The sequence below is a fragment of the Myotis nattereri genome, assembly GCF_964212035.1.
Source record: "Myotis nattereri genome assembly, chromosome: 2".
Lineage (NCBI taxonomy): Eukaryota > Metazoa > Chordata > Mammalia > Chiroptera > Vespertilionidae > Myotis > Myotis nattereri.
In genome coordinates, this window is record NC_138076.1 from 164,073,387 (window position 1) to 164,089,701 (window position 16,315).

At 44.3% G+C, this 16,315-nt stretch overlaps 1 protein-coding gene across 1 annotated transcript; it reads left to right on the forward strand.

Annotated features, from left to right (window-relative positions):
• Window positions 1-4,413: 4,413 nt before the first annotated feature.
• Window positions 4,414-9,291, forward strand: KRT1 (keratin 1; the record flags this gene model as incomplete). Its single annotated transcript, XM_081082262.1, has 9 exons — window positions 4,414-4,980; window positions 6,071-6,285; window positions 6,605-6,665; window positions 7,083-7,178; window positions 7,346-7,510; window positions 7,645-7,770; window positions 8,107-8,327; window positions 8,810-8,844; window positions 8,927-9,291. The coding sequence occupies 9 exons, from the start codon at window positions 4,414-4,416 to the stop codon at window positions 9,289-9,291; spliced, it is 1,851 nt and encodes a 616-aa protein (XP_080938388.1).
• Between the last annotated feature and the right edge of the window lie 7,024 nt (window positions 9,292-16,315).

Consider the following 16,315-nt stretch of genomic DNA (forward strand, 5'->3'; position numbering starts at 1 on the left):
ACATCTCACCCCGCCTCCCCATTGTTTGTGATTCTCCTTTCTGCCTCCTAGGCTTTGCTTTCCCCCTCCCCTGAAATTTCCCTCTCCCACGTTCCTGGTGGAGTCCCGCAGGGCTGGGTGGCTTGTCATTGCATGTTTCTCATCAATTCTTTTTCTCAGTCCCATCCCTCAGAAAGCTCTCAAAACATCACCACACCTGCCCCTGCCATAGCCTGTCTGTGGCATCCTCATCTCTATGATCAGTTCTGGGGTGTGTGTGTGTCCTTGGGGTTGGAGGTGCTCTGGCACTCTGTTATCCAGAACTGATGGTGGTACCCTTCAGGTGCAGGGGACCGTGTGGGAGGCTGTGAGGAGAGGGGTGCTGGGATGGTACCCAAAGACACGGGGGATTTAGTCTTGCTTTTGCTTTTATAAGGCTTATAGAACAATCAAAGGATTAGCAAACAGACACGCACACATATGTATATGTGTGTGTGTTATATGTATGTGTGTGTTTGCTGATCCTTTGAATATATATGAAAATGAGCCAGTCTATATATCAATATGCACTGGAATATGGCAGCAATTGAGCTTAGATAAAGAAACCAATGGAGCAGTTGAGTGGTGTTAATTAAGGAAAACTCCCTGGAGGAGCCAGCCTGTCTGCTGCCCGGTGGAGCAGAGGAGATGTAGGCATTTGTCCTCAAGGCCTGATGGACCCAACATCAATTCAGGCCCAAATGTTCACGAATAGAAACCTTAGGTACTCCAGAGGTAGACTACGGTAGGACTGTGAAGGAAATTGCCAAGGCAACTGGAAGACCTTTCAGAGAAGAGAAAAGTAGGTTTGGAAGATGGAGGGGAATAGAGAAAAAGGGAAGAAGAGGACTGAATAGTCTGAGCAAAGCATGGGAGTGGAAAACTCAAGTGAGTGGGTCATCAGGAAATCTGTAGGTGATGCTGGTGGTAAAACAGGCCAATGACAAGGGGAGGCCCATGGGCTGAACCTAGACATGAGCTCAGAGTTGAAGAAACTTGGTTTGTGAGTTGCCACCTGGGGAAACTTGGGCAAGTATTTAAGAACCCAAGTTGTCTTTTCTTTAACATGGGGCTAATGGCTGCCACCTCATGGACTTCATATGATGTTTAACTGAGATATAGCTCCTTGCACATAGTTAGTGCTTATGGATATTAGTGCCTCTTTTCTCTTTCGTTTTGTCTTTATTTTCATTTTGCCTTTATTTTATAAATTTGGAGTACACAAATAAGCCAGGAATGAGAGTGTGTGGTTAGATTTAATGTCCCACTTAAAACATATATATTTTTTATTGATTTCAGAGAGGAAGGGAGAGGGAGAGAGAGATAGAAACATCAAAGAGAGGGAATCATTGATCAGCTGCCTCCTGCACACCCCACACTGAGGATCAAGCCCACAACCAGGGCATGTGCCCTTGACTGGAATCGAACCTAAGACCTTCCAATCTGCAGGCCGACACTCTATCCATTGAGCCAAAACAGCTGGGGCTAATGTCCCACTTTAATATCACCACACAGCCTCCACAGTCCTGGGGACATCACGGGGATTGATGAAGTTGGTTAGCTACCAGTAGGGCAGTTTCCAGCCTCACTGGGTTGCCTCAAAAGTCAGCAGTGGAAAGAGAGTAGGAGTCCAATTCAGAAATTGGAGGATGCCCAGGCACTGATTGTATGACTTGGAGCCATTTTTGACTTCTTGAGTCTGCCTTCTCACATCTTTGATAGGCAGGTTAGATGGTGGGAGGTCTCTGAGTTCCAGCAGATGGGAATATTCTGTGATTCTCTATGCACTCATTTATGGAACCAGTTCCATTTGCTTGTCCTTGAACCTCTTCTTCAGTTTAGCAGGAAGAACACTTGAATTGAAACCAGAAAACTCAGGTGCTAGTCCCAGATGTGTCTTTTCCTAGCTGGAGTGCCTAAGCAAGTCATTTAAACTCTCTGATCTTCAGTTTTCTGTTTTGTGAAAACAGTTTGACTGCCTGGTTCTCAAGGCTCTTGTTAGAATAGTGTTTGTGTATGTTTTTGTTGAGATGAACTATGCAAATGTAAGCTGATGGTGATTTTTATGTCTTCTTGTTCCTTCTAGTCCTTGTCTCTCTTCCTCCTCATGGTGGCAGCTAGAGTAAGTTTCTCAGCTCTGTAAATTGTATACCAATTACCTGACCATCAACCTCTAATTTCTCTCTCTGTTAGTATCTTAATTTGTGGAATCATCGCAAAGTTCTGTTGTGGAAGCACGAATCACTGCAAAGATCTGCTGTTGGCTGGCAGAGGTGAAAGGATGAATACACACATGCACATACACATGCATACAAACACATATGCACACCCCTCCAAAGTGCTAGAAGGAATCAGTTGCACAGAGTAATATGGCTCATGAGGGAGTATGCTGAACTAAAAGGATTTTGATTGCCTGTCAGAAGATTATTAGGCAACAGTCATTACCACACAAGACCATCCCAGTCTCATTGTTCCTAGTCAAGTACAAGATCTGGATTACTCATTCTTTATCGAGAGGGTTGGTTTAGCAGCCCAAGGATGGTAGTGTTAAGGCAGTTTCAGACAACAGTGCCATGGAGATGGCACAGACTCCTCCTCCCCTGCATATCTTGTATTACACAGTGGAGACCCCATCTAGGTCTGCAATGGACCACTTAGAGTGGCTCAAAGCCAGCTGGGGTGAGCAGTGGCTTCTCCTCATGGCATCTCCAATTCTGTGTTTACATGCAAGTGTGGGGAGCACACCAGGCTTCTAAAAAGTCTGAGAATGAAAGTCTGTGTGGGGTTTGGGTCTTTCCAGATCTCAATGTCACTACTACCTATTAAGGTTGATCAAATGCTGCTCTCCAGGAAGGATCCTGGGTTTTTTTGACCCATTGTAGTGCATGCTGGGCACCCTTGCACCCGGACAGAAGCAAAATCTCCCCATGAACTCAGTTCCTCCAAACTCCTCTTCTCAGAGTGAATTGAAGAACATTCTCCAAGCATGTGAATGTGTCGGGAGCCAAGGATTCAAAGAGATAAAATGGGCCTCCTGCTGCTGGAGCTCTCTGCAGTGAGACAGCCTCCCAAACTATATGATTTTACACAAAGTGAGGAGCACAGCCCCAATTCAGTGCTGTGCTGTCATACAACACGCTGGTTAGGATCCTGCCCATGGTAGCTCAGTATCCCCTGTTCATGTTCCAGCCATGTCACTTACCATCTGGGTCAACTTGGGGCAGGCTATTCAACCTCTGTTTCCTCATTTTAAAAATGGCTAGCATAACAGCATCTATCTCAAAGTTGTGAAAATTAAGTTAATACGTATATGTAGAACAGTGCCTGGCCTGAGGTCAGTTTTTAATACATGTTAACTATTATTATTATTATTATTATTATTATTATTGCCAATACTGTTGTCCAGAAACAATTTTGGCTTCTAAGGTCAGGCTTTCCAGGCTCCTTTCAGTTCTACATTCATCTCTCCCTATAGTCTAGTGTGAGACTTGAACCACCGGTCAAGTCCTACTTCCACCCCTTTGCTTTACAAAATGTATGAAATAGCTTTTATCTGCTACCTCACTGCTTTATGTGCTTTTCAATGGGCATGCACATGCCATCTGTTTGCATCTGTTTTTTGTTGCTGGTGTCTCTGTCTCCTGCCCTGGCCTATCTTTGAGGAAAAGGAACAACTGGAAAACTGAGAAAGGACATGTCTTTCCCTTCTGGTCCTTCCAGAAGACCTACACTCCCTCCCCCCATCCTTTTAAATGACAGCTTCTCTTCCTCTAATATTAATGCAGTGCATTTATAAAGCCAACATTTAATAAAAATAGCTTCCTTTGGTTGCTCACTTATTCAAGTCTGGCTTGGTGTCAGGAGATAAAACTTGGTGAGTTCTGGAGTTTGGAGGGCAGATCTCAGAACCGGGCTGGAGAGCTCCTTCTGAGGCCAAGAATGGGGAACTGCACCTGCCACGCTCGAGGAGGGTGCCTTAGTAGCTTCCAAGGGCAAGGCAAGAATGGGAACTTGCATATTTTTGTGACAGGAGGTTATGAAATCCTACCAAGAAGCACCAGGTAACAGATGTAGGGTCCTCTTTTCACAAAGTCTCAAGCATGTGAAGAAAGATTTTGTCCGATAAAATGATTGCCACATGAGCAATCTTGCAGGCACAGCAATTTTGAGAGCCATTCTGGGAGTGAGCGGTGTAGTGTTTATTGTATTGTTGAGGCTCGTAAAAATCTTGTATGGCTGCAGGCAAGCCAAACCCTTGAGTAGCACTGCATCCCGCTGACTCGAGGACCAAGCCCAATCACTCCCCTGTATATAAGGGGAAGTTTCTGTGCTTGGAGTAGAGGAGTGTTAGCTCCTTCCCTTTCTCTACTTTGCTCCTACTCTCTTTAAGTCAACATGAGTCGCCACTTTAGTTCCAGGTCTGGGTACCGGAGTGGAGGAGGCTTCAGCTCTGGCTCTGCGGGGGTAGTCAGCTTACAACGTAGGGGCACTAGCTGCTCTGTGCGCCGTAGTGGAGGAGGTGGTGGGAGATTTTCAGGTGGAGGATGTGGTGGAGGAGGCGCTGGTGGTGGCTTTGGAAGTCGAAGTCTTGTTAACCTTGGTGGCAGTAAAAGTATCTCCATTAGTGTGGCTAGAGGAGGTGGACGTAGTGGTTTTGGTGGTGGCTATGGCAGTGGTGGCTATGGCAGTGGTGGCTTTGGGGGTGGTGGGTTTGGTAGTGGTGGATTTGGGGGTGGTTTCGGCAGTGGTGGTTTTGGCAGTGGAGGTGGTTTTGGTGGAGGTGGTTTTGGGGGTGGTTTTGGGCCCGTCTGCCCCCCTGGTGGCATACAGCAGGTCACCATCAATCAGAGCCTTCTGCAACCCCTCCATGTGGAGATTGACCCTGAGATCCAAAAAGTAAAGTCTCAAGAAAGGGAGCAAATCAAGTCACTCAACAACCAATTTGCCTCCTTCATTGACAAGGTGAGTTTACCTGCTTTGTGCACCGGAAGAGCTGCTCCTGGTCCATTTGAGAGTGGCGCAGCCAAGACGTGTTTGGGTTTGAACCTCAATTTTCTGTGGTTAGATGACTAAAACGGTGTTTTGTAGAATTGTTTTCTATGAAAAGTGTTAGAAGTATGCCTGTGAATGATGCTAATGACTAAACTCTCTCTTGCACAAAGGGGTCTGGGGTCTACATAAACGTGGGTCAGTTTGACATCACCTTCAAGTGTTTTTTAATTCAACTCCTGGGCTGAATTCGGACTCACAAATGCTGAATGAAGATAACAGAAATGGGGCTAACTCAACCTTCTAGGGTGCAAATGAGAACCCTGGAAAAGTTTTCCAAACCATAAAAAGGAAGTTGAGTGTAAACAGAGGCATTGGCTTTTATAGCAGAAGGTATGGAGTCAGTGCCAAGCATCTTTTGCTGCCAGAAGGGGCGGTCCGCCCTCTGAGAATTTTACATTGGTACCATATCAAGGTGGAGATTTTTTTGTACTTATGTTTCCAAGTATCTACTCTGAAAAAGAATGTAAACCAGTTTTTTTAAACATTTTGCTCATTCATCAATAATAATGTCAAGGCAAGTTATCCACAATAGATTTGAAATTCAATTTTGGATTTTTCCAATATACATTTGAACTGTGTGTATTTTCAGGGAATGCAAACTAATTTTTATGGTAATTGGTTTAAAAAATTGAAAGGCAATTCTCTTAAGTGTCATGTATCTATTTCAAAGGGCAGTCGCAGTAATTTTACATGTGCTTTGCTATTTGGTTTTTGTGTAGCTACTCTCCTAAAGTTCCAACTGAAATAGTACTATGATTGCCATTCTCAGGGAAATTAAAACGTCACTGAATTAACAGTGAGTTGGGTTTTATTTTGAAGATGATGCTAACTTGATCATTTTTTTTTTCTTTCAATTTATCTGTTCATCATGGCCAGGAAAATAAGAATCACAGTTCTTTCCTAAGTGAGCTTTGGGCCTTGCTATGTGGTAGCCCTTGGTGCTCAGTGGCCAGAGGCCTCCACTTCTGTATCAGTGAGTAATGAGGTTTTGTATTCTTAGGTGCGGTTCCTGGAGCAGCAGAACCAGGTGCTGCAAACAAAATGGGAGCTGCTGCAGCAGATAAATACCTCCACCAGGACCCACGACCTAACCCCCTACTTTGAGTCATACATCAACAGTCTTAGAAAGAGAATGGACCAACTGAAGAGCGATCAATCTCGAATGGATTCGGAATTGAAGACCATGCAAGACCTGGTGGAAGAATACCGGAACAAGTAAGGAAACCTGGCTGGGCAATTTTTGACTTTTGCTTTAAATATTTCCAGCAAGTGGCAAGCTAAGACTATGAAGAGAATGTAACAATGTCTTTTCTTAGGTGAGAGGTAAATCAATTTGGCATTTTCTGAAATCTTCATTTTCTTAGAATCTGGAAATTCTTTAATGGTTTTATTGCTCAGAAGAACTGGGTGGCCAGAATGTCTTAGGCTAGTAACAGAAAAGCAGTGAGAAGCAGCACTAGTATTAGTCTAGAAAGCGAAACTTCAGGCCTCTCTCCTTCTCTGAATCTCCTATTCACTTCTGATTTCCTTGCAGGTATGAGGAAGAGATCAACAAACGGACAAATGCAGAGAATGAATTTGTGACCATCAAGAAGGTCAGTAAATTCTGTAGGGTGGACCTTACATCTAAAATAAACAATAGAACAGGGTCTCTAATTACTAAGCAGAAAGGAGCCACGATGTGGAGAAGCAGGTAGTGGGCCTGATGACTATCTCAAGTAGAGTTTTCCTTCCACATTATCATGGTCCTGGACTTACTCAGGTTCCCTGCTTCTCCAGAGCCCTCACTACTTCATGTAGCAAGTGGGGAGGCAAGTTCTCAGCAAATCAGGCAAGCTCCTTTGTGATTGTGTTCCCAGGGGTGGGGCAATTTAGGGATTCTGATCCACCTGTGATATCAAGGTGTGGAACAGACCCCAAACACCTTTTCTGCTTGGAAAATCCCCTCAGAGTTAGTAAGAGGGATTTGCCCTGGAAAGACTATGACTTCTTACTGCCTATTGCTCCTCTAGGATGTAGATGCTGCTTATATGGCCAAGGTGGAACTTCAGGCCAAAGTTGACAACTTGCGCCAGGAAATTGATTTCTTCACAGCACTCTATCAAATGGTAAGCCCTCTAATTTCAACCACGTTTACCAAGTGGAGAACTTTAAGCTTGAACCCACCACTATCCAGAAGAATAGAGATATATTTTCTATCTCTTGAATGCTCCCTCTGTCTAAGTTGTTCTCTGTTTTAACACTATAAGACTCACTGAATTATTATGTCTTGCAGGAGCTGTCTCAGATGCAGACTCATATCAGTGACACCAATGTCATCCTCTCCATGGACAATAACCGCAGCCTAGACTTGGGCAGCATCATTGCTGAGGTCAAGAACCAGTATGAGGAGATTGCCCAGAGGAGCAAGGCTGAGGCTGAGGCCCTGTACCAGACGAAGGTGAATGGGCTGGATGTCTGGCCAGTTTTCCTGAAAAGTCTTGTTTTGTTATACTGTGTTTTCTCTTAATATTTGTGTGCATGAGCCAGGGTATATGCTCTGTCACATTAATTGACTTTGCCCATCATCTTTAGTATGAAGAGCTCCAGGTCACTGCTGGCCAACATGGGGACAATTTGAAAACTTCAAAGATGGAGATTTCTGAGCTGAATCGGCTAATCCAGAGACTTAGAGCTGAAATCAACAGTGTAAAGAAGCAGGTACTTGCTTCTTCTTTCTACTTAAGAGGTGGTGAGTGAGAGAAAAGGCAGCCAAGAGGTTTCAGGCTAGGCATTTAGAAGAATGCCAAGGGGCAGAGTAGCCTTGACGCAGGGCCAGGAGAGGCTGCTGCATCACCTTTAAGGGCTTTTAAGGAAAGCAACATGGTGATGTGCTAGCCAGAGGCAGGGGAATGCATGAAGTGACTTAAGTTCTTGTGGTTCTGTTGGATCCAGAGTACTGGCCTCAAGGGGCTGGGGAGTCCATTTGAGATAAGAAGGACAAGGTGGGGTTAGGTGTTAAGAGAGTGTGTAATGTGCTGGATTCTCCTTCCTCAGATCTCTGGGCTGCAGCAGTCCATCAGCGATGCTGAGCAGCGTGGTGAGAATGCCCTCAAGGACGCCCAGGGCAAGCTGAATGAGCTGGAGGACGCCCTGCACCAGGCCAAGGAAGACATGGCCCGGCTGCTGCGTGACTACCAGGAGCTGATGAACACCAAGCTGGCCCTGGATGTGGAGATTGCCACTTACAGGGCCCTCTTGGAGGGAGAGGAAAGCAGGTGAGAAAGGGACCCTGGGCAGTATGGCTTCTTCTGTGCTTCCGCCCTGGCAAGTTGACTGCTGTTGAAAGATGCCGCCATGTGACTGCAGCTTGTCCTGGGCATGGGGACAGGAAAGGCACACCCTGCGGAAAGACTTGGTTTCACTTTGGGAGCCAGAGTTCACATTGAGGGCTATAGTGTGGCAAGAAATGCTTTGAGATGGAGCAATTTATTCTTCATCTGGGCGGGCTCAGCTGTCATCCGGCCAAAGTCAATGCCTTTAGAGTAACCGGCATTAGCTAACTAGCTCTCGTCTAACTTATACGGAGATTTCTTCTTGTTTGTGAGAAAAATGAGAGTTGTGGGAAGCCAGCGCGGATTGGATTCCTTTCAGATCAAAGAGGAGCCCCAGTGGGGAGCTTTGGGTCAGCTGAGAGGGCCTGGGGAGGCGCTTGTGAAGCCGGAGGGTAATGAGGACTGGGCTTTTCTTTCTCCTCCAGGATGTCTGGAGAGTGCGCCCCGAACGTGAGCGTGTGTAAGTATAACCCAGGGGCCTGTGCAAGTTTGGCTGGGCGGGAACGCGCCATGGGATTGAAGGTAACTGTGTCCCCTTGCAGCTGTGAGCACCAGCCACACCAGCATCAGTGGAGGTGGTGGCCGAGGAGGAGGCGGTAGCTACGGTTCCGGAGGCGGCTACGGCTCTGGAGGAGGTGGTGGAGGTAGCTACGGAGGCGGCTACGGTTCTGGAGGTGGCAGCGGCGGCGGCAGCTATGGCGGCAGCTACGGCGGAGGCGGCAGTAGCGGGGGACACAGAGGCGGTTCTGGAGGGGGCGGCGGCAGCTCTGGTGGCCGGGGTTCCAGCGGTGGTGGCGGAGGCGGGAGCTCCGGAGGCCGGGGATCCAGCTCTGGGGGCACGAAGACCTCAGGCGGCAGTTCCAGCGTGAAGTTTATTTCTACCAGCTATTCCCTAGGGTCCCGATAAAGCGGTGGTCTCTATCCTGTTAGCTCTCCCTCTCCATCACTTCCAAATATGCTTGCAAGACCAAGGCCAGCCTCACTGAAGAAAAACACCACCGGTTACCCTGGTTCAGCCTATCTCCCCAGCTCTTTCCTTTCTGCTCTGCTTCCCAAAGAAGTTTTAGAACCAGTGACAAGCTCAGTGCCTGCTATGACCCTTTGTGCTTTATCTCAGAAACAGTTCAGCCGTCACCACTGCACACATTACATTTCAATGCACCTCCTAAGTCAGCCAGAGGTGGGCAGGCTGGTTAGACCCAGGGCTTCTCCGTCATGCAATGAATGCACATGCTCTGGACAGCTCATTTCTATCCTCTCTCTTGCAGCAAGCTCTGTGCTGCTTTGGTTTTTTTTTAATGTATGGTGTCAGCCAGTTGATTGACTTTTGTGGAGAGGTCTTAAACGCCCGTTTCCTTGTGTTGCTGCAATAAAGTGAATTTGAAATTCTCTGAGTCTCCAACTCCTTTGTTCCTGGCACTGACTATCCTGGATGGGTACTTTGTGGGAGGGAAAGAAGGCCCTAGATCCACACGGCATGTGGGGAAGTTGGGACACACGAGGGGAGGCTGGTCAGGCAACATGCGACTTTAAACATTTAACATTTTACTGGACAAGCTCTTTTCCAGAGGGTAGACATGTCACTGAGAAACAGAGACTGGGGAGCAGGTTTCGCTCATCCAAGAAGGTTTTCTTAAAAAGGGCGCTGAACAAGCAGGTTGGGAAGGAGGGGTTTGGCAGTGAGAAGAGGGGAAAGTACTGCATGGAAAAGTAATTGTTCATGTGGAACAGTCAGTGAGAAGAAGGGGGTGGGTAACGCAGGGCCAATAGCTACTACAGCCAGAATACATACAGGCTTTGGCCTGGGGAGTGCAGGAACCAAGAGTGGTAGTGGAGAGGTGGATATCTATTCTCCTTCTCTTTCAGGCCACTACCACTATCCAAAGCTTTGCTTAATCTAAGATCATTTGTGGACACATACACGGTACTTACGAAGTAGTACAATGGGATAGCATGGTGGTCAGAAGCATGGACACTGGGATTCACATATGCGTGGGTTTGGGTCTTACCATCATTTACTAGGTCAGTGGAAATGTACAAGTTATAGACCTCTTTGCACCTCAGTTTTATTATCTCTAAAATGGGGATAATAAGCCTCCTTTGTGGGAATTATTGTGTGAATTGATTACGATGATTAGCACATAGTAAGCACTCAGTGAGTCACAATTTCAACCGTAATGGTGATGATGATGATGATGATGATGATCTGTCAATTGTAACATTGCTGTTTGGTCTCCAGGCCATTCAGTAGATGCTGCTCTAAGGGAAAAATGAACATCAGCTTCCCAGTACTTTTATGACCAGCTTCTTGAGGATCAGTTTTCTTGTTTCCAATTAGAAAAAATATTCTTAGCTTCAGTGTCAACTCAAGGGGAAAAGAGGATATAGATCAACAAGAGTATTATGTAAGTACAACTTGGTGAGCTCTCTCCCTCTCCAGTCACCCCTTCATCAGAGCTGCTTCCTGTCTGGGCTGACGTGAGAGTCTGGATAGCATGATGGTGGATAGAAAGATGGTGGACAGCAAGATGGTGGATTGATTCAAAGTTTCATTTACTGTGGTATTTAAGGGGCAGGCAAAAGAAAGTAATCCACAGCTTACAGGATGTGTGGATCCATGGACAAGTCACTTTACCATTTTGAGCTCGGCTTTCTTGTAGGTTAAATGGGGAACAGAATATTTGCCTCTAGACATCAAGAGGATTAAATACATAATGTGAAAAGGTTTTGTGAACTGTGACTGTGTTATACAGAAGTAGTTAAGTACAATTTAAAAGGAGTGATAAAGAAGTGAAAGGCAGTGGTTGGCTGTCAGGGACCACCAAGAAGGAAAGTAACTTGATCTGGTCACTGTGGCCCAGTGACAGCTCCATAGGGACATGAAATTAATTTTCTTTTAAAAAAAGTAAAAGCATAACATTTCTTTAAAAAATGTTTTTATTGATTTTTAGATAGGAAGGGAGAGGGAGAGAGGGATAGAAACATCAATGATGAGAATCATTGATCAGCTGCCTCCTGTACGCCCCCTACTGGGGATCAAGCCTGAAACCCAAGGCATGTGCCCTGACTGGAATTGAATCAGTGACCTCCTGGTTCCTCAACCACTGATCCACACTGGCGTGTCAGAATTAATTTTCTTAATGTACTCAAGTTGAATCTGCTCTGCAGGACAAATATTTGTGAACCAAACACATAAGAGAGGGATGTGTGAACCATAATGTCCATGTGTTAGCTTGTGGGGGTACTTACAGTTTCAGTGACTGAAATACCAGAGCCTCCCCATCCCATTATCAATGTACCTGAGAAAATGAAATAGCCACAAAAGGAAGATTTAGAACAGTGGGAATTGGGTGCCTTGAGGGAGGGAGATGGTTTACCTTTTTCATAGGAGAGTAAACCTCTAGGGCCACCAGATACTGCACCTGGGACACTGTTGAATGAACAGTGATGCATTCTAGTACTCTGCCATACACATTTTCTAAATTCTTTCTAAGGTCACAACTATTGGGAATATCCCTGCTCTTCTTGTTTGGACTTGGGTTTTCTTTTCTTTTTTCTTCTTTCTGTTAACCTTCATCTGAGGATATTTTTCCATTGATTTTTTAGAGAGAGTGGAAGGGAGGAGAGAGAGAGAGAGAGAGAGAGAGAAGAGAGAGAGAGAGAGAGAGAGAGAGAGAGAGAGAGAGAAGAGAAACATCGATGCGAGAGAGACACAGTGATTGGTTGCCTCCTGCACATGCCTTGAACAGGGCCAGGGATCGAGCCTGCAACCGAGGTACGTGCCCTTGACCGAATTGAACCCAGGACCCTTCAGTCCATAGGCCGACACTCTATCCACTGAGCCAAACCAGCTTGAGTGGACTTGGATTTTCTTGATAAGGTCAGACATGAAACAGAGATCACTATAATTTACAGTGAAACTTATCAAAACTTATAAGGTCACTAGGATCAAATGAAAACCTTGTATAAGTCAGTATATAATGTAAAACTAAATTAAGATCAAATGACCAAATACATTATTAGAAATACAGTAAAGGAAAAATATTGATTCAATTCAGTTCAACACATGGTTCCTGCACACATACAATGTGTCAGGGATAAGGCTGAACATTGGGTACTATGATGACTGTGACATGGTCTTGTTCTTAAAGAGCTTAGAAACTTGGGTGATGGAGACTATATAAACATGTTATTACAATGCACATGACCCATGCAATGACAGAAACATACACAAGTCATAGAAATGGTACATATTGACATGATGGTGATTAAAAGTGATGCCCGGCAGGGTTTTAAAGAATAAATAGGACTTTGTCAGGCAGACAAGGACATTTAAGGCAGAGAAGGACACTTCACACAGAAAGAATAATATGTGTAAAGACATGAAAGAACAAAACTACATAAAGTACTTGTCATCTGAAGGAACCTGAGTAAATGCAAGAAATGAAGGTGAAGACTCAGATCCAATTAAAAAGTCCTTGTAGGCTTTCATTGTAGTCTGGACTATAGTGTGTGGGTCAGAAGTTCTCAGATGGGGTTTTAGGACTTACTGGCTTATTACAACCTATATATACTGGATCAATGAGAGGGAAGGGGTTTGCTTCACTCATAGTGGAATAAGAATTGAGCATGAACCATAGTTTGGCTTGTACCGGAGTATTCCCTAAGAAATTTGGCCTGCCTATGGGAGATCTGCCCAGGGAAATTTCATTTTTTCAGGCATTTTTATGGCTAAAACAGCTGTTATAGGTGAGGAAGAGCCAGTAAAGGAATTTAATAGAAGAGTGACTTGGTCAGATTTGTGTTTTAGGGGGATCATTCAGGTCAGATTGGAGGAGTCCATATTGGAGGTAAAAGACTTGTTAGGAGTTTATTGCAAAGGTGCAGGCAAAAGGTGATCAAAATTTGCACTTCTAAAAAATAAAAAAATTTGCACTTCTGTTCAAGTCCTTAGAGGTGGTAGAGTGGCCAGAAATGAGAATGAGGATATACATTCTAGAGATAGTTAAGAGTCAGATCATTAGGATTGGTGATGGATTGAATGCTGTGTGGGTGGGGTGAGGCAAAGGGAAGAGTCTAAGGTGGTTCCATGTTCCTGGCATGAGTAATAACAGAGAATATAGCAAGAGGGCTTGTGGGGATAAATGATGAGTTAGTTCTTTTGAGGTGTCTCTTCTCTATTCATATAATTATTGGGATTAGACATGTACACTGAAGAATCACCAAAAATTGAAATTTAGAGTAAACCATAAGATAACTCAGGAAAAAAGGGTAAGGGAAGAATTGGAGAGAACTCAAGTAAGAAATCCAGAAATATATGGGAGAAACTTGATCAAGTGGAAAACATTTAAAGGACATGAGACCAATGATATTTCTTCTGGGGCTAACCAGCCAAGATACTGAGGCCCCTCAGATTTGGTGATGACTTCTCAAAATCTTAAACTCCAATATGTCATCCTTGGCTTCCCAGTATAGATTTGAAGCTTGGTGCTTATCCAACTAATAATATTCTGAAGTAGGGAAATCCACAAGCACAAGTATGATAAAATTTTCCTATCTCCCAACACTGAGTTCCATTTCTCTGTGACAACCATAGTTTCTTGGGTACCCTTCCAAAGGTATCTATACACATGCAAGCAAAAATGTACACATGTATTTATTATCCTTTCTCAGTTGTCCTTCCACCCTGGCCTTCCCATCCCAGCAGACATGACTGTCTCCACTTCATTGGGATTTGAATTGCACATTCTTCAGCAGATAAGCCTTTGGAATCTGGCTGTGGCTTCTGCCAGCACGGCACAGCCTATGACCCAACCTCAGCATTTTTCCCTAACTTTAAGATATCTGCACACATCTCTTCTCCTTGGGTCTAGATCCAGGTGTCTCTCTCCTAGAGTCTCAGCTATAAGGATAGAATTCGTCCCTCCACCCATTGGCCTTGGCGCTCCCTTTGGGCTGCTCTTCTCCTTTGAATGGCCACAATGCTGCAGCCATCAGTGTGGTGGCCAGTCTTCCTTCTATATCTTGCCAAAGTTTCATCCCATAGCTGAGAGATCTTGGATCCATCTAACTTTAGAGAAGAACAAACTTTCCACCTCCTTACACACTGTCTCCTCTCCCCAAATTCCAGGCCCAAGACAACCATCTAGTGACCCTAGGAAAACAGTAGAACAACTGTTCTGCAACTCCTCCTGCAACCCTTGCTTCTCAGATCCTAGGTCAGTTTAGCTCAATTCCACCATCCCACTCTTTCCCTTGGGAGAGGGTCTTCTCTAGGCTTAAGGGCTCTTCACTAGCTCATTGGAGAGGGAATTCCAGGAGATGATCTTGAACCAGAACCTATGGTTTCATATGGAATTTTAGGAACCAAATCCACAGGACAGATGCCACTGGAATGGGAAACTTCTATTGGTCCCTTGGAGGAACTATGAGGAAGTCTCATATGATTGCCCAATTCTATAAAAAACATGTATGAAAATTTTAACAGGGACTTTAATGAATGGTTCTTTTAGAAAAGAATATTCTTTCTTTAGGTCTTGGTTCTTTAGGTCTAGGTCAGTAATTATAAAGATATCAGTTTCATTGACCTGTTTTATGACAAAAATTAAAGTAACACCCTTTTACTGCCAAGAAAAGAAAAACATAGATAGTATACCTTACAATCACATATAATTTAAAAATACCAACACAGTGCCTTAACTGCAATATAAAGGAGGCACAAAAGGAGAAAATAGTGGTAATAATATTATATATATTTCATGTTGTAAGTTCTTAGGCAGGACTGTATTAGAAAACACAATGAAGCATCAGATGTTTGCACTGACAGGTACAATTACCATGCTTTCAATTATCTACTAATGCAGGCTGATGCAGATATGCTGTATTGGCAACTTAAATACAATGAACAACTTAGTCACAGATGACATAATTTTCCAAAAAGGTAAAAATCCTGTAAACTTTCTAATGAAAATAAAAAACACTCTTCTCTTGATGTACACAGTAGTTGCATTTCTCAGCAACTCAGCTCATATGAAAACTGAAAAAAATACTTTGCATGTATATGTGGTATGGCGTTGGGTTCTGGGCTGAACCTTATAAGTGGTGGGGCTTTCAGAAGTTGTGCAGGGGGTCAAGAATAATCTGGATCCAGCTCAACAAATGTCAGTAACTGTCACTACCATCCCCCATATCACAGAGGCAAGCAAGAAAGTCTCCCTAGAATCCAAAATTCCCTTTGGAAATACTGCTGTTTTGCCACATTTTGTGGCTAGGGACATTTTTAGAACATTGAGGTGAGAATATGAAGCACATATTTTCAATTATACACTTTCCTTTCTCTCTTTCTGTGTGTGTGCGGTGTTGAGGGAGAGAAGTTAGTTGTGGAAAGGCCATATCTCTGATAGTATATTATGTGGACCCCTGAATTGTATAATTATTTCCATTAGTCTCTGTTTCATTTGACATTAAAGAAACTTGAGAGAGAGAGAGAGAGAGAGAGAGAGAGAGAGAGAGAGAGAGAGAGAAGAACCAAGAACAGAATCCCAAGACCACTCTGCCTAGGACAAGACAATGACAGAGAAATCAGTAAAGAGTGTAGAGGAGATTTATGGAGGATGGAAGTAGAGAACATGGTGCCATGGAAACCATAAAGGAAGCACATTTCAAAAGCAGCCATGAAAATAAGTCAAATGTGAGTGGAAGTTCCCTGTAGCAGCTACATTTTGAGAAGAGTCTAGAAATATGGTCAGGATTCAGGCAGGTGGAAGGGATGAAGTGGGCACTATAGGCTTCTTTCCTTGTGAACAGGGCATGGCAAACAGACCAACTACAGTTGTATGCCAGAGATATCCTATATAATAAAGAGATAATATTCAAATTGACCCTCACTCCATCACACCATCACAAGATGGCTGCACCCACAGCGGAGGCAG